General features: G+C 40.7%; 1 protein-coding gene across 1 annotated transcript; it reads right to left on the bottom strand.

The window, feature by feature from the left end:
- Positions 1 to 266: 266 nt before the first annotated feature.
- Positions 267 to 2,009, bottom strand: LOC141628985 (uncharacterized). Its single transcript, XM_074442064.1, has 2 exons — positions 1,380 to 2,009; positions 267 to 1,130 (listed from the first exon to the last, which is right to left on the bottom strand). Exons 1-2 carry the CDS (start codon positions 2,007 to 2,009, stop codon positions 267 to 269), a joined length of 1,494 nt encoding a protein of 497 aa, XP_074298165.1.
- Positions 2,010 to 19,949: the final 17,940 nt, after the last annotated feature.

The raw sequence follows: 19,949 nt of genomic DNA, 5'->3' as shown, positions 1-19,949 counted from the left end.
CTTTTGCCTGTTGGTAAAGAATACTATAGAGTAATAAAAGTATTTTTTGGAAGTTGAAATTCTGCAATTACCTAGGATATAGAGGTGCTGTTTGGCCAAGCTTTAAAAGTGTTTTTGTAACTGAAAAAGTAGTAGTTTGGTCAAACACCCTAAATTAGGAGTTTTAAAACTACTTTTAAAAAGTTAAAAACTTATTAATCACCTCCAAAAGTAGAAGTAGATATTTTCTACTTCTTTTTTTTTTTGCGGTAAAACCCCCTAAGGGATTAAATCATTTCATTAATATCGTGGAAAATAGCATCAATAATGTTTTGAGGGGCATTATCAGACCAAATGCGTTTCCCCTCTAACCACGGACTCGAATGAGCTAGCAAATGTGCCACCCGATTCGACTCCCGTCTAACAAAAGAAAACTCAACCGAATTAAAACTACTGCGTAAGTGAAAAATGTCATCATAAATACGAAAAATATCCGCTCTTCCTTTCTTCTTCTCCCGGAGATCCTTAATCACAGCTTGACAATCGCTTTCCATCATGATACTCATGTGTCCCCTGCTCCAAGCCTCCTTCATGCCAAACAAGATCGCCTCCGCTTCCGCGTTCTTCGCCTCACCCACCATACGGTTCTGCAGCACCGCAGCCCACAGCAGTTCCCCACTAGAATTTCTAGCCACCACTCCCAACCCCGTCCCCATCCCTTCAGCCACCCCTGCGTCAGTGTTGATCTTAACCACTCCCTCAACAGGCCCTCTCCATACTCCCCTGTCAACTGCCACCTCTCTTCCGTTCCCTCCAATATCGACCCCCTCCCCTGCTTTCCTATTCCACCCAGCTCCTCTACATCCCCCTTCACCCTCCTCTCTCCTCCTACTACCCTCAGCCTCATCCATCTCCCTTAGCATCTCCTGCACCCTACAAATAACCAGCTCACAATGCCTTCCCTTCCCCTCGAAAATAGCAGCGTTCCTGCTTTCCCAAATCGCCCAACACGACAGCATAAACACCTTCCTCTCCTTCTCGTCTCCCTCCCTCATCACACCCTCCACCCACTCCCTCACCCTCTCAGCCCATATGTCCACCTTCTTCTCCAACCCAACCCCTTCCCACACCCCAGAAACCCACCCACAACCCTAAAAAACGTGGAGACAAGTCTCCATGTTGCAAGAGCAGAATGGGCAGTCCTCATCCCTCAACGCTAACCTACGCCCAATATTGTGCCTGGTAGGTAAAGCATCGTGACATAGCTGCCACATGAATATTTTGACCCGAGGTATGACTGGCGTTTTCCATATTACATTCTAGAGCCACTTGCTACGCCCATAGTCCGTTTGCTCCGCCTCTCCTCCCCTTCCCATTAAGAGATGATAAGCTGTCCTCACCGAGTATTGTCCGTCCTTTGTGTGGTCCCAACACCAATCATCCATAGGCTTAATGTCGCTTATCCGTATTGTTCTAATGCGTTCTTGTTCGAAGGGTAAAAATAAGGCACCTATGAGCTCCTCATTCCAACCGTTATAATCGTCATTCATAAGCTGCGCCACTTTCAAGGATATGTCACTGCCATTCCGAGGAGAGAGAACTCGTCGCGATTGGGTATTCGGGATCCAAGGATCCAACCACACCTTAGTGCTCCATCCATCCCCAACTCGCCTCCTCGCACCCGACAATATCACATCCTTCGATTCCCAAATACTACGCCATGTGAAGCTCGGATTCGACCCAAGTTCCGCCTCCAAGAAATCACGATCAGCAAAGTACTTGCCCTTAAGGACTCTCGCCATCAGGCTCGTGTCCTCCGTCATCAACCTCCATCCTTGCTTGCCAAGTAACGCTTTATTAAACAAACGAAAGTCACGAAAACCAAGCCCACCATTATCTTTGGACCTACACAATTTCTCCCAAGCAACCCATGGTATTTTCTTTCTTCCATTTTCGGCCCCCCACCAAAAGTTCAGAACCAGACTTTTAAGCTCATCGCAAAAGAAACCCGGAAGCTTAAAAACACTCATCGCGTATGTCGGAATCGATTGCGCCACCGCTTTGATTAAAATCTCCCTCCCAGCCTTGCTTAGCATCAAACTCCTCCACCCTTGCAATCTTTTATTTTACTTGTCCCTCAAGATTTGCACCAGCTCTCTTTTCGAATTTCCAACCACCGTCGGAAGCCCCAGATATTTCCCTTGTTCTCGGACAGCCCGTACACCCAAAATCGAAGCCACAAGATTCTTCCTATAATTGTGTGTACCTCTACTAAAAGAGACCGTGGTCTTGTCGAGACTAACCAATTGCCCGGACGCCTTCTCATACCTATTTATAATTGATTTAACCAAACGAGCCTCCCTTTCATTTGCCTTAGTGAAGATGATACTATCGTCAGCGAAAAAAAGATGCGACACCATAGGTGCCACCGGTGCAATCCGGATGCCATGCAGGTTACTCATCTCCATCTCACGGCGAATCATACTCGAAAACACCTCCGCGCAAAGAATAAATAGGTACGGGGATAGAGGGTCTCCCTGGCGAAGGCCCCTCTGAGGTTTGAAACACTCGGTGTAGGATCCGTTGATTTTCACCGCGTATGTCACCGACCGCACACAAAGCATCACCCTATTGCGCCAGCCCTCGTCAAACCCCATAGCTCTCAATGTGCCCTCAAGGAAACTCCATTCAATCCTATCATAAGCCTTTGCCATATCAAGTTTTAAAGCCATGTGCCCTCCTCCACCCCGGGAATTCATCATATAATGGAATAGTTCAAAAGCCACCAAGATGTTATCAGTAATAAGCCGGCCCGGTACAAAGGCACTTTGATTTTCAGAGACAATATCTCCAAGGAACCTCTTCAATCTATTAGCAAGCACTTTCGACACAATTTTATAAATTACATTACAGAGACTAATCGGTCGAAACTCAGCCATACTACTAGCCTCCTTCTTCTTGGGTATAAGAACTATGTGGGTCATGTTGATCTCCTCGGATATCCTGTCCCCATTGAGGATGGCCAAGCAACCCTTAATCACCGAAGCCCCTACAATGTGCCAATAAGTTTGAAAGAAGAGAGCATTCATACCGTCGGGCCCGGGGGCCTTTAGAGGGTGCATTTGGTTCAGTGCATCAAGGACATCCGCTCCAGTGTATGGCTCCTGTAGGCCCCGGTTCATATCCCCCGTCACCCTCCCCTCCACTCCGCGGAAATCATCCTCCATCAAGACCGGTCCAGACGAAGCAAATAGCTGCGTAAAGTAATCAACCGCCACCTTTTTGATACCCTCTTGCGTTTCCACCTTACGTCCTTCATCATTTATAATGAATTTAATGTGGTTCTTTTGCTTCCTCTGTCTCGCTTTTCGATGGAAATAAGCCGTGTTTCTCTCCCCTTCTTTGAGCCATAAGACCCTTGATCTTTGGCGCCAAAATTGTTCTTCCTGCTTGATCAGCTTGGCTATTTTCGATTTAATGTCCCGTCGCTCCTTGACATTGCTTTCAGTCCGCTCACAAGAATTAAGTTTTACGAGCTTTTTCCGATGAAGCTTAATATCTCTCACCAACTTACCAATATTAGCTCCCTTCCATGCAGATAGATTAGTTGCACATTTCATCAGATTAGTCGACATATCTTCCCCCGGGTCCCAAGTTCGTCTTATCGTATCCTCGCATCCATCTTCACCTATCCACATCTGCTCGAACCGAAATGGCCGGTTGCCCCTCTCCCCCTCCGAGTATCTGCTGTCGAGGACCACCATAATGGGAACATGGTCCGACCACCCCGGCTCCAAGTGAAAAAATCTTGCCCTCAGGAACATATCCACCCAAGATTCCGTCACCATAGCTCTATCAATTCTACTCTGGCGATTATCCATCCCCGCTTGACCATTGTCATAAGTGAACTCATACCCATCAAAAGGCAGGTCCCTAAGACCACAGTCATTTACCGCATCCCAGAAATTTGTCATTTGCCATTGAGGTCTCGTGCCGCCCTTCATTCCGTCCCAAAAAGAATCTCGTTGTAATCGCCTATGCATAACCACGATGTATCATTATCTGCCGCCAGAATGCGTAATTGCTGCCACGAAAGATGGCGATCTTGGACAGCAGGCCATCCATAAAAACCGGTCAATCTCCATCTCCTTTCCCCGAGGACCACTTCCCAATCCATATAGTGCACTGTAGCGGATTTGAAGCTAACCTCCAACCCCTTTCGCCACCAACACGCAAGCCCTTCTGACCGCCCAACACTATCCACGGCCCACCCGTCGTACTCTCTCATACTATGTACAATGACTGTCATCTCCGCACCACTTAATTTAGTCTCGCACAAAAAAATAAAATCCGGGTTCTCTCTACGGACAAGGTTTTTTAATCCGCCTACCGCAGCCGGGTTGCCCAATCCCCTGCAGTTAAGGCTCAAGATTTTTATGATGCCCGACGGGGTTGAGTGTCGTCAACCACCGCCTCAGATGAACGTACATCCATGATTTTTTGACTCTTCTTCTCCACAACACTCGCTGTTTCCTCCGTCACCGACCATACTCTTTTCTCCCCTACCCCCACCCTATTCAACTCCCTACCCTCCTCTTTCCCCTCCCGTTGAGCACTAGTTGGTGCTCTCACCAACCTCTGCCACTTCTTTCCATTCCTGCCACCTTCCTGCTCTCCACCTGTATTCACTCCCTGCGCCCTCTCCTCAGTCCCTTGATTCGCCTCTATATGCATATGAGCTCCATCATCACTCCCTACCATCCTCTTTTCTCCCTGCTCCATACCTGCCCTCCCCTCTCCTGCACCTTCCCTTGTGTCTGTCATCCCACCTCCCAATTCCTGGTAATGCGCCCTGTCATATCCCCTCATCACACCTTGCACTTCCCCCACAGCTATCTGCTCATCCTCCACTCTGATTGTTGAAGCTTGGCCTTCCTTACTTCTCTTATGCTTAAGGGATATACTTTGCAACTTCATAATCATCTTTGATATATTCTCCTGCTCCCTATCCTCGTATTCTTTATCGAACATGGAATTTAGAGACTTCGCCATCTTAGATCCTCCATCTGTCACAGTTTTCATGACCCTCCAAGGGGAAGCACGCAGCTGTTCACTGTACCTCAACTCTCCTTCTTCATATGGCCCGTCTTCGCAGTCTTTTTCCCCATGCCCTAGAACTCCACAGCCGTAACAGAACGTAGGTATCTTCTCATATTTAACTTCGAACTCGACTGCCTTTCCACTAACCATCTTAATTTGCACTGAGTCACGGAGAGGTTTTCGTACATCATGTAGAATTCTGACCCTTATTGCACGCTCCAACTCCGGCACTGGCGCCAGATCCATACCAACATACTCCCCAAGTTGCGCCCCTATTCGTTTAACATTCTCTACATTAGAGCGGCCCCTAATAGGCAGGTCAGATATTTTCTACTTCTACTTTTCACATAAACAACCAAAAAAAAAAAACAAAAGTGGTATGGAAGTAGTTAGGCCAAACACATACATTTTATATAAACCGCTTTTACAAAAGTATGGCCAAACAACCAATTTTTTTTCAAAAAGTAACTTGTGAATAAACTCCTTTTAAGAAGTAAAATCTATTTTACACAAACAAGGCCAAACAGAACCAGAGTAAAAAGATAAATGACTATTTTGTCCTTAATTCCTTACGGAGCAATTAAATTATGGGAGTGTATGGACAATTCTACCCTTTTAATGAGAGAGCTCCAAAATGAGAATTCTTAATCCTCATGCTGCCACATCAGCTGGGAAAGGGGTTTTCTTTTATAAATACAATGATTCTTGGTTAATGCGTGTTTATATATGAGTGAATTCGGGTACTACACGTATCATATGTAAGTTGTTTTATTTGTTTTTTTATTGCTAAAAATCAACAGCCATGTGAAAGGTAAATTGTTGTTCTTTGTTTGTAAACACTACATCTACTAAAGTGCCTTATCAAGTCCTACCTTAGCAAATAAAAGCATTACCATCTCGGTTACCCGAGGTAGTATATATCAAAGATACCATAATGAAATGTTTAATAAAGATAAATAAAGTTTAGTCGATTACATACTCAAAAACCAAAAGAAAGTACAACTCGAAGCTAAAGCAAATGAATGTCTAAGATTTCAGCGGAAGCTAAAATGATCATAATGTCTTGTCGGCGCCCCATCCAAACTCGCAAGCAAGCTTAAACATCAACACCTACCTGCTAGACTCACTGCTCCTTATTTGCCGGATATATCAAATGGTTCACCATAGTTCATAAAAACCAACAACATAAAAAATTAAAATATAATATATAGGACTACACCTCCACCACCACCACCACCACCACAACAACAACAACAACAACAACAACAACAACAACAACAACATTAACAACAACAACAACAACAACATTAACATACAAATATATGTACTCACAATAATCAAGTAAGTAAATTAAACCATAAAATATATAGCCCACAACTTAGAAACTCATGGGCAAATGGAAAATAGGTATTAAATAAGTAAATGAAGTGAATATAAACTATTATAGGTATTATTATAGCTTTTATAACCATTACACAACCATAGATTCCAATATTTAAATTTTATTTTAGTTCATTTTGTGGTATTGTTGAATAAGATAATTGAATGCCTAGTAACTTAAGAGGTGAATTAAATAAGAAAATTATTTAATGAAAATTGTGAGGGTTAAGTAATATGATGAGTTTTAATCAATTTATTAACATATTTTATTATAAAAAATAATTAAATACGAAAAAATAATAATTAATTTGGCGGGTGTAAGTATTATGAAGAGTTTTAATCAATTTACTAACACTAGTTTAGACCCCGTGTAATAAATGCACGGTATATAGAGTTTTTTTTTAATAAATTTATTATATAATAATGATATCTCACTAATTGTTCATATTTCTCGTCATTGTATTTTGTTTTGAGAAAAAAATTATAATTGACAATTAATCAAGAAAATTGAGTAAAGTGCTGAAATATATTTAAAAAAAAAAAACTTTATACCGCAAAAGCTAATGATTTCAATCTTTATTTTCTCTTAATTTTTTTTGTCACGAAACTAATGATAGCGATTTACAGTTTTATTTTATACATAGTATTAGTCAAATCATTTTCAAATAATGGAATTAATTAATAAAAGATTTAGCAATTAATAGTTTTATATAAATTTTATTTATATTTTAATTAAGATATTATAGTTTAGAGTTTAGTGAAATAATATAGTTTGATAAAAAGATTAATTTTAATGAAAAGATAATAATTTAATGAAATAAAATATAATTAGTAGTTTCCTTATTTAGTGAATGTAATAAATTTTAATTTGTTTCCTTATTTAATAAGATGCTTTTTGGAGGAAAAAATTGAGAATATACCTATTCATTTAGTAAATAGGGGATGTTTTATTACAAAAATTAATTAAATAGAAAAAAACATTTAATAAAAATGATGGGTGTTAAGTAATATGAAAAGTTTTAATTAAGTTATTAACATATTTTATTACAAAAATTTCAATTAAAATGTCAATTTTAATTATAAATTATGAAATTTTAATGTAAATTTGTAAGGGTTATATAAATTTTGGAAAATAATATATTTAAATTAACGGAAATTTTCCATGGTACCTCTTAATTTTGTCAGATTTCCCATGGTACCCTACTTTTAAGAATCTGTCTATCATACCCTTGAGGTTCCATTTTTGTGCCCATGATAACCCTTAATATAACGGTTGTTAAATGGACGTTAAGTTTTGATGATGTGACTATGAATAAGTAATTAAAAATTATCAATAAATATAAAATAAAAATGTAAAGCAGAGGTACCATGGGGAATATGACAAAATTAAGGGGTACCATGGGAAATTTCCGTAATTTTTAATTACTAATTTATTGCCACATCATTAAAACTTAACCTCCATTTAACGACCGTTACATTAGGGGGTACCATGAGCACAAAAATGAAACCTCAAGGATACCATAGGCATATTCCTAAAAGTAGGGGTATTATGGGAAATCTGATAAAATTAAGGGGTACCATGAGAAATTTACGATTAATGTCATGTAATAATAAGTTGATAATTCATGTCATATTAACTCGCCATGTCACATTAAAATTTGCCATGTCATATGTAGTAAGTGACGTGGCTTTTTGTTAATGCTAGGTGGCATTTAGTCGATGTGTATGTGGCATTTTAGGTTTCCCTTTTAATAAGATTGTATAGATCATACTGTGTAGGGAAACCCTACCTTTTCGCAATCCAAGCACACACAAGTAATCGCAATAGCAATCCTCCATGAAACTGTCACCTACAAATAATAATCACATACAATTACTAACTATCCCTAACTGGTATGCACCCATTACTAATTCTCCAATTTTCCCAAAATTCCAGGGTTTAGTCACAATAGAAAATTGATGAATGATATAATTACAACGTATAATAGGACTTACAATTTTTACTAGCAACGAAAGATGAGAGATGGAGCAAAATCCCTAATTCCGCAATCGATCTCCACACTAGATATTTAGGTATCTTAGAAAGGTGTTTATTAAGAGTTTAGAATATTTTAGGGTTGGACATGAAGTTTAGAACTGATTAGGTGAAATATAAACAACTCACTTAAAAACGAATAATGAACCACGGAAAAACATCCAGACCGAACACTCGGTCAAGTGTCACACACCACTCGACCGAGTGAGACCTACTCGGTCGAGTGCTTCACCAACTCGACCGAGTACACAAAAACAGTAGTTCACACAAACTCCCAAATATCCCCCAACCGCACTCGACCAACAGAGCTCGTCCGAGTATAGCACACTCAGTCGAGTAACCTACCTACTCGACCGAGCACCACAGAACAGAATTGCGGAGTATTACAGCCTTCCCTCCTTAAAAATGAAGTTCGTCTTCAAAGTTCGCATCTGCCTCTACACAACCCAAACTTTCTCCCTCCATTCTCAACACCAACTCAAACAACACCACCTACTTCAAACAACAACGCCCACCTCAACAACATATCCCGCAACATTACATCAACCATAATATAGCTTACCAAATTACCATTGTTAACACTGTTTTACTAACATACCGCTCAATAACAATTCCAACACCAACACAATCCCCCAAGAAAAAACGACCACCAAAATGAAATGTTACATTCTACCACCCTAAAAATGAACTTTATCCTCGAAGTTCGCTCACACTCATAACTATCACTACCCACAACCGTCAACACTATCTCAATCATACACACCTACAACATTACTCTATGTCCATTCGTTTCAAATATAATACCACGAGCATAACCCTTACTTTTAACGATATCAACCCACAAGTCCATCCTTAATTCTACCACGAAGACTCAAAATCTCGTAATATACTACAAAATGTAGAACTATCAACGTATTGTAGCATCCTACTTCTCTTAAGATAAATGTTACGTCCTTGTAACCCAACTAGTACTAGATTATTAGATTTTCCTTTCTATTATTGCCATCTCGTGACACTGATAATCGGTATCGTCTTAACATTAACACTGATAACTACTCCTATATCCAATACTCTTAACAATTTTCATGCCTTCAATCATCCCTCTCATCACCTAAGATTACTACAAAATCCTCTACATCATCCACTACTTTAACTCTTTAACTCTTCAACACTTCCACACAACAACACTCTCTGTGATTCACACACTTATCTCAACAACATATCACCACAACCAAAAATTCTTACATACTAAAGAAATCCTCAAAAGTTCCCCTTTAATCGTTAACAAACTCGTTCATACATTAACATTTTACTCATCCCCAACACTGCATCCATCCTGTGCCAACAAAAGTTTATGAACTACTCACAACTTCTAGGTCAGTAAGACACATATTCCGCTGACTACATGCCACAACTATGTCAACAAATGATTCATCCAACTTAATTCCCGAAAGTACACCAACAACTATGTCTCATTAACGAAATGTCTATGAAAAGATGACAACACAACAACCACAGCTGAAACTCCCATCCATTATATACTCTATTCTCTCACTCATAAGTCTAAAATTAGAGAAAATTACGGTATTAAAAACACGACACCAAATCCACATGCTAATAATAGAATAAACATAATATTTCAAAATTCTTTTCTCAACTATTCCGCCTCCTCCAACATAAGGCATCGCAACACCACCATCAACAGCCACAACGCAGCGCGAGGGTACTCGTATCGAAACACGGAGTATCTTGCCCGGATCGCAACCCGACGCACAATAGCCACATCGATATTTATTGTACCCTACATAAACTCCGTCCCAACACAACATCCTTGAGAATAAATGATAGCAACCTCACAACTCATCTCAACCATCCATTATACACAACAATTAGATGACAACCTCATGATTAGCATCCCATACTACTATTCAAAGGTCGAAATCTCACATAATCACCAGCATACATCATAAACACAAAAACTTTGGAGAGACGATCTCTCACTAACTTATTGAGAGACCATTTTGCCGTGCCTCTTTATGTAATTTTCGTACCCTTTTATTGTTGAATTGTTTTCCATAATTTGGTACATGTTTTCATAACAATCATACCTATTTTTATCTTATTTTATAACTATTTTTATTAGTACCCCATTTTACATTATACATACCCCTTTTAGTACTTTTTGTACCACATTTTCATCAGTTTATAATTGATCTCTCAATAAAGTTATTGAGAGACTGTCTCTCAGGAGACCTACTGCATCATAAATAAACATTCAAATTTAACTGACCATTTTATATACATGTTACACTCATATGCATTATTACATATCAAGTGAAATTCTATTTCAACACCCTATGGTTTCTCGTAACCACAAAATTCATCTTAACTTCCTCATAACTAACCTCTTAAACGATTGACTTCCCTTTTTAACAACATGCGCTCCCGGCGGCCCTTGAAAATTCGGAGGACCGAATGCTAACCTTGCCCGATCGTACTCATAACCGCATCAGGTCTCCAAGGTGAACAACCTCTGGCCAATGAAACAATATAGGCAAGGGAAATCGGCAAAATGGATCTATAACTTTAGGAAAATGATTGGCTCTGAGGGCTGGGCACAAGGATCTCAGTTTAAAACCCGTCGGCTGCTGGCGGACTACTCGAGCTGCTTCCATGGCGAGAGCGGATCACCGCGTGCCGGCCGGGGGATGGACTGAGAGAGGCTGCCACGGGGGCTATCCTTGCACGCTGAACAACCAACTCAGAACTGGTACGGACAAGGGAAATCCGACTGTTTAATTAGAACAAAGCATTACGATGGTCCCTGCGGATGCTAATACAATGTGATTTCTACCTAGTGCTCTGAATGTCAAAGTGAAGAAATTCAACCAAGCGCGGGTAAACGGCGGGAGTAATTATGACTCTCTTAAGGTAGCCAAATGCCTCGTCATCTAATTAGTGACGCGCATGAATGGATTAACGAGATTCCCACTGTCCCTGTCTACTATCCAGCAAAACCACAACCAAGGGAACTGGCTTGGCAGAATCAGCGGGGAAAGCAGAATCCGGGCCAGAAGCGATGCATACACTCGCCGTTCGATTGCCGACCCACAGTAGGGGCTTCGGCCCCCAAGGGCACGTGTCGTGGGCTAAGCTAGCGCATCGGATGCGATGTGGTGGCTGCCTTGAATTAATTTTAACTGGCGGCGGGTTGAATCCGTCTATACGACTTAAATACACAACGAGGTATTGTAAGTGGTAAAGTGGCCTTGATGCCACGATCCACTGAGATTCAGCCCTATGTCGCTTCGATTCGTCCCTCCCCCAAAATTCCACCACAATTATGTATTAAAAATACGAGGTTGCATTACATATCGAGATGGGTGAATGAAAAAAATGCCAAGTACAAAAATATATTAACAAGTGTATATGAAATGGCACCGTGGTGGGCACATGAAGCGTATAGGCCTTTGCCATTAAGGTGGTAACACTTATTAAAAAATGTTAAGTAGTGCATGGGGTGGATGCACCATGGGCAATTATCGTGGGCACCAAGTGTTGCATGCCTAGGGCGCGAGCTATTAACGTGGAAAAATACTTAAATATACGAAGGTTCGTGGCCGTATTGTGTACCATGGGCATCAAGTGCCGGGAATGACCGATGAATGAGGAGGCCATGGGCACCAAGTGTCATGCATGACCGAGCAATGATGAGGCCATGGGCACCAAGTGTTGCATGCCTAAGCCGTGTTGTGTACCACGGTCACCAAGTGCCGCGAATGACCGATCAATAAGGAGGCCATGTGCACCAAGTGCCGTGCATGACCGAGCAAAGATGAGGCCATGAGCACCAAGTGCCAGGAATGACCGATCAATGCATAGGCCACGGGCACCAAGTGCCTAGCCCACGACCACCATGATCGTGCAATGGCCAGGCCATGGGCAGCAAGGCTAGGCCATGGACACCAAGTGACTAGGCCACGACCACCATAACCGTGCAATGGCCAGGCCATGACCGAGCATTGTCTAGGCCATAGGCAGCAATGGCTAGGCCACGACCACAATGACCGAGAATTGCCTAGGCCATGTGCAGCAATGACCGTGCCATGCCTAGGCCATGGGCAGCAATGACCAATCATTGCCTAGGCCCTGGTTACCCATGATCGAGCATTGCCTAGGCCATTGCCACCAATGACCGATCACTGCCTTGACCATGGCCACCCATGACTGGGCATTACCTAGGCAATGTGAAGCAATGGCTAGGCCATGGCTACAAGTTCCTAGGCCACGACCACAATGACCGACCATTGCCTAGGCCATGTGCAACAATGACCGAGCACTGAAGGCCATGGGCAGCAAGTGTCATGCCATGCCTAGGCCTTGTGCATCAAGGACCGATCACTGCCTTGGCCATGGCCACCCATGACCGAGTAGTGCCTAGGCTATGGCCACTCATGAGCGAGCATTGCCTAGGCCATAGGCACCAATTACAGTGCAATGCTGGGCCATGGGCAACAAGTGTGGGGCATATGCGTGCAATGCTCAAGCCATGGGCACCAAGTGCCTAGGCCATGCCCATGGAAAATGGCTTCCTTTGAATAGCCATGGCTAGGAATTTTGAGGTTAGTTTTATAGGCCATGGCTGTGAAATGCCTAGGCCATGAGTCATTTTGAGGTTAGTTGCCTAGGCCATGGGGCATTATGAGGTTAACTGCCCAGGCCATGATCGTGCATTGCCTAGGCCATGAGCGCCCTTATGCAATGCTTAGGCCATCATGCCAAGCCGTGGCCGTGGGAACCGTGCAACGCGAAGGAAAGATAATTTAAGAGATTTCCAAGGGAATTATATCATACGGTGACAACGATTCGTAACGGACAACTAACCGAAAGTCATCCCTACTCGGTTACCTTGATCGGTCCCAAGCACAAGCTACGAAAGGCTATACCTCAATAACCGAGATGGCATCCCGTGTCACCATGCCCAAATACTCCGGAGAGTTATTGGGGATGGTCATAGGGTAAGTTGAACAAGAAATGGACACTAGATACTTGCTTTGTCCCATACGATGCACCACTCACACACACACACACACACACACACACACACACACACACACACACACACACACACACACACACACACACACACACACACACACACACACACACACACACACACACACACACACACACACACACACACACACACACACACACACACACACACACACACACATACATACACACACACACACACACACACACACACACACACCCACCCACCCAATGCTCACCCAACGACACCGTGGGCATTTTTCATTTTCGAATGGATTTTCCCGATCCATGAAAGCCAAAAATGCTTAAAACCATTGGTAATATGATATTAAGATGCAAAGTGGGTGTAAAATGAGGAGGACACCCAAATTGCCTAACACAACCCACACAAAGGGTACATCCCACACGCAAATCGACACCGCTCGCCCCGACGCGGTGTCCAGAATCGAAACAAGTCGGAATGAAGATTTTTATGAGCGTAAAACCACCTACTCCAAGTTAGCTACCCAAAAATGCAGGGTTTGCATAATGGAAATCTGGTTTGGACCCCCAAAGTCCCCCCACACCGAGAACAAGGCTGCAGACCCTTCCGCAGAAAAGGACCCGACTTCGAGATCAATAACTCCATAAAAATAAATCGGAATGATGATTTTTTTTCTTCAACATCAAGTACTCCAAGTTAGCTTTCCAACCATATATCAATTTCCCAAAACAAAGCTCATTTAGTCCTCCAAAACTGCGATATAAAAACATATCGCTATTCTACACACTCAATGTTTCCTGCTACAAGACCAAAACTATCAAAAACGCCTCTATAGGGGGTAGTGATGGCTTGAGCGGCTGGGGCACCATGGTGCACGATGGTGATAAGGCAAAAATCGTATCACCTTAATTAAAATAATCCTATCTCAGTACTAACAAATAGCTAGTGGTAAGACAAGTATCGAATCCACATGGAGGCGGTAATAAATAGTTTGCTAATATTTAAAGTGTCTTAAAGTAACCGTTTTTCTTGAAGATTTGATTTGGTTTGTTTTCTAACAACTAATTGCAATAAAGTTAAGATTGTAAACAATAATATTAAGAAGTTTAGGGAGCGGGTTCACGAGGTCAATTATCCGGGGGTGTATTTTAATCAATTGTAAGGTCAATCAAATTACCTAAGGTCACAAGATCGGTCGATTCAATTATGCCCTTTAGATTCAGTTTAACATGCAATCGCTATATTTAAACTTTACCTATCTGATTATCGCAGCCTATATTAATTCCAACCCGGTCGGTGAAAGTATTAATTCGCTACCCTAATTATCAATTCAGGCCCAAATCAAATAATTAGAATAAGAACAATAATCAAACGATAATTCATGTGATTTTACTACAGTCAATTCATTAACCTCCTTCTAATCAACCTAGATCCCCTTTACCTTAGATATAGGATTTAGCTGCTCATATTACTAGAATTAACAACAACACTAATAATTGAAGACATAAGTAAAGACATGCAATAAGAGTAAAGAAACAATAACAAAACTAGATTGAATAATTGATGAAGAAAGATTAAAGTACCTTAACAAATTAATGAAGAACGAATTGTAGATCTCAAAAGTATGCTAGCCGACTAATGCTAAGAGTTTTAAGAGTTTTGAAAGTAATAAAAAGCGTAACTTAATAGTCTAATACAAGTTTAGTATATATAATACAAATAAGACGTGTTTTAGGAAAATTCGGAAAAGTCTTCAATAGTAAGAGTACTCGATCGAGTACACACCACTCGATCGAGTACATGCCAACTCAATCGAGTACACCTTCTCAGCTTCTCTTCGTGTAATCTTCACTTCTCATCTTCTAATCTTCTAGTTTCACGTGCCATGCCTCGTGTATTCTGCTATGCCAATTCCGCGGTGCTCCATTTTACTCATTTTACTTCATAAATGCGTCATTTCTGCATTTAAACACCAAGTAGCTGCAATATCGATATTCTAATGTAACAGACATATAAATGACATATTTAGCACAAAAACCGCATCAATAATAACTCAAATGGAGTCATAAAAGCATATATAAAAGTGATACATCAAACTCCCCCAAACCAACTCTTTGCTTGTCCCTAAGCAAAGCATCACCCAATACAAAATAACAATCATACAAATGGTAAATGAATAACTCAGAGCTAATGTCGATGCACATACAAATCCCAATCTATCCATATCTATAACAAAGTAATGAAGAGTGTTGTGCCAATAAAACAAATTCAAAGGCACGGGGAATAGAAGAACGCAGCTCAACTCAAGATGTAACATGATACCGTAACTCAGCCAAATACCTTTCAATCTTGCAAGACAAATTAGTCGGATTCTCGCGGATTCACTCATGCACTCATAAGGGGTAAGTTATATGTAAGATAGAAAGAATTAAGACACTCACTCAACTTATGAAACATGCATGCATTATAATGTGATAGAAATTTCTCCAACTAATACGCATTCATAATAAAGATAAAAGTACATGTATCAAGGACAATAGGGTGGTAAATGGGCAAATGGTATATAAGTGGTTTGTGCCAAGGCACGTATGGATATGTGAGGCTAAGACGGTAGTTGCAGCACTAAAACAAAAAACCAACTCTATTATAATAAACATAAATCATTCCAACTAGAGAATCGTCTCAACTCTGACAACATATGAGAGACTATGAATTACTCTCCAAAAATGCATTAGACTCTAGAACACCTCTTATAATCTCTTAACAAAATCAAATGAAGCAATCTCTTTTTCTTTTCTTTTCTTTCCTTCTATTTTTTCGACATCTTTTTATTTTTCTTTTATTTTTCTCGTTTTCGGTCTCTTTTTTTTTTCCTGCTTCATATTTTTTTCTTTTTCATCATAAGAGATTACACAATTGCTATAAAAATTTAAGCTACTACTAACATGACAATAAAAGTCCCAATCCCAACCAAAGTAGCAAAAATAGACATGAAACTCAAGCAACTGCGACTGTCCCGATAAGGTAGGCAAATTCTGGATTGTAGCTATTAGGTAGGATATAGAACGGCTACAAGGGTTCAAACGGGCTAACAAAAAGGGTAATGTATGGCTTATTTGAACGGTAAGAACCACATTTCCTCATGTACTTAATCATATGAACGCGCAAAAATTAAGAAACTAATGTCACACTTATGCAGTTTGATATTACACATTCCGCAAGGAGAACCACACTCTTAAGCCTAATTGACAATGAGACCAGTTTATTGATGTTCCTGGCCTAGGAAGCTCTATAGACCTCAGAAATTTAAGTGGTTTACCAACATAATATTGCCAAATTTACTTAACATAAGGCATATTATTACGGTCAAGACTTGAGTTTATGAGCTTTGTTTTCATGAATAACTAGTCAAAACAATGTACATGGATAACTATTTTGGGATTCAAATGCAAAAACAATGCAAATTATCATAACTGCTACTCAATTCACCAAGACTCGACCTAAAACAAAGTAAAACATGTTTTTGTATTTTTGAAAATTTTTAATTTTTATGATTTTTTATTTTAAAAGTACACAACATAATTAAAAGCACACGACTTGAAATAAATCACACAACATAAATAAATATCCTCCCACAAACCTAAATGTCACAGTGTCCTCATTGTGACGCCTACAACATAGCAATCACACAACAAACCCAGCAACCTAAAGGATACCACTAATAAAGGGAATAGGGAAAAATAAAACAACCTAAAGATAATACATTAAAAGAAAGTACAAAGAAGAATAATACCAGCTGTAAAGCAGAAGTTCCCCCAAACCAACTGCAAAGTGGGGGATGTAGTGACCAGCCGTCACTACTGCTCATCTTTATCATAATCATCATCATTGCCACCATGGATGGCATCATCAAACTCATCAACCTCCCTCAGCAAATTATCCAACCCTGGAACAGCAACACGACCAGCATGACCTCCATGTCGACTTTCACGTCAACCACGACCTCTAGTACAGCCACCTCTAGATCCACCAACTGTCCCAGAAGTAGAAACTCCAAATTGACCACCATATCCCGAGGTCCAATCACCAAACTAACCTCTATGAGAAATAGAAACCCCAATATGATCCCCAAAACCACCAACAGGCATGTCAGGCCGGATAGGAGTGTAGAAAGAACGACTAAGAGCACCATAATCCAGACTAAACTGACCAAACTCTGCAGGAGTGATACCATATGAAAGACACGACTCTCATCCCCAGGAGTAGTGTAGTAACTCGGCGCAGTGCCAGTGTACTGACGCCCCTCAGTTAAAGTAGTAGCCTCCATCTACTCCCACAACCGCCTGTTAGTCAAGGTAGTGTTTATCCCTTCATGTATCCTCACCTCCCTCTCAACAACTGGGTCAAAGTGATAACCATAATGTGAAGGAGATGCAAAAGAAGGAGCAGCAGGCTGTGGCTGGAAAGAACCAGGTAAGTGAGTAGGTGGTGCTCGGCGTGGTTTACGACGCCCGCCGGTAGCAGTGGTAGTGCTAGAAGAAGGCAAGGTAACTAGCAAACTATCTGGGATCAAGTAAGTATGGGGAGGAGGACGACGAATAGACTCATACTCCTCAAGAGCAGAAATATATGGTAGCCCAACATTTGGCAACTTCATCCATGAATCACCCCTTACCTTCTAGTAAATATCAGTGCCACCAATGATATCGATATAACGGACACCATACCGCAGATAGTCATCATCCATCAAAGGAGCATAAACAAGCATTAGCTTATAAGGAGTCTCACCCTGAAAGTTACAAATTAGACGAGGAAATCTGGTAATGATAGCTCCACAGTCTAAATCGGCATGCTTCCCTGTCATACGGTCAAGAGCACTACCAATAAGAGTAGGAGGGCTAAACAAGAATGGTTCCTCCTGAAAAGGGTTCAAATAACTAGCAAGCAATAAAACTTCCATGCACTGAACCTTGCTCCTATCATGCCTAACATATAACAGATAGCTCATAATGCTCAAACACAGCCTCCAACAAACATGTACATCATTTAAAGCCATAGCACTGACATCCACGTCAGCATAACCAATAAATAAGGGAAAGTAACGAACAACAGACAATCCCGTAGGAGTAAACAAATCACCACTAGTGTGAGGATCAATACCCAAATACTCAGTAATTTGGGCAAAGGTCAAAGTACGCTCTACATTAAACAATCTAAACTGAATCCTATGTCGTGTTGGATCATAGACATATGAACTCAAAAACTCAAGGGTCGATAAGAAAGTTCATGTAAGTCAAACAAACCCAACAACCCGAGTTGAAAGAACATATTCTGCATAGGAACCTCAATGTTAAATGTACGCAATACTTTTCGATCAACACATTGAGTTGGAGACATATGATAATTCTCCATCACATCCACAAATTTCTCCCTTTGCACATTGTCCCGAAACTCAATGAAAGGGTACTCTGGAATTGGTCCAAGCTCTTCTTCTTCCTCCTTGGAAGTCTCTACTATCACGGGTTGACGGACGGAAGCGCGCCTCTCCCGTTGTGTTTTTTTGCCCTGTCCTCGGTTTGACATACCTACAAAAGCCATTCATACAATTACAAACCAATTTTAATGCCAAAATAGCTCACATTTTTAAGAAAAAGTGAGTCGGAAATTTCGATTTCGGGGTCGAAAATCACACATAAGCTATGTAAATGGCAAGAAAATTGCAATTATATGACAAATAATGAAGATTCCAAGCAAATAAACACAACTACCAACCGATTTAATGCATAAAATCAACTCGAAATTATGAACCCTAAATCTGAAATATTCGAATCTAGGCCTTTAATTCATCAATTAATGGGTTAAATAGCAAGGAAATAGCAATTGTATATGAGCAATAGAAGATTCAAAGCAAGAAACATAAGAAACAAGCAACAAATTGCAAATTTTCGAACCAATTACGAGCAAAAACGGGATACTTACTTGAAGAAATTGGAACAATTAATCACACAAATAAGCACAATGGAGTGAATGAATTTGCATTAAATCAATTTAGCACAAATTAGAATGAAGTTTGATGATGATATGAGTGATTTAGAGTAATGGGTAATGTAAATTTAGGAGAGAAAGGCAAAGAGGAGTGACGAAATGAACAAGGAGAAACAATAGAATGTGAGAAAGGAAAAGAATAAGGCGTCTTTCTAAAACACGGAACTGTGGGTATTCGATTGAGCCTGGGTGTACTCGATCGAGTATCCAATTCCCAGAATGCCCAACTTTCGACATTGCAATTTAATTTAATTTGTTCGGGTTCCCCGATCGAGTACTAGTAGACTCGATCGAGTGCTCAATTTCTTTCCTACTTTCTCGCCAGTACATCAATTTTCACCTTGTATTCCGCCTCTATGCAAAAAACACTCG

This window comes from Silene latifolia, chromosome Y (assembly GCF_048544455.1).
Source record: "Silene latifolia isolate original U9 population chromosome Y, ASM4854445v1, whole genome shotgun sequence".
Classification (NCBI taxonomy): Eukaryota; Viridiplantae; Streptophyta; class Magnoliopsida; order Caryophyllales; family Caryophyllaceae; genus Silene; species Silene latifolia.
The sequence above is the reverse complement of the archived record's forward strand: the minus strand, read 5'-3'. Positions and strand labels throughout refer to the sequence as shown.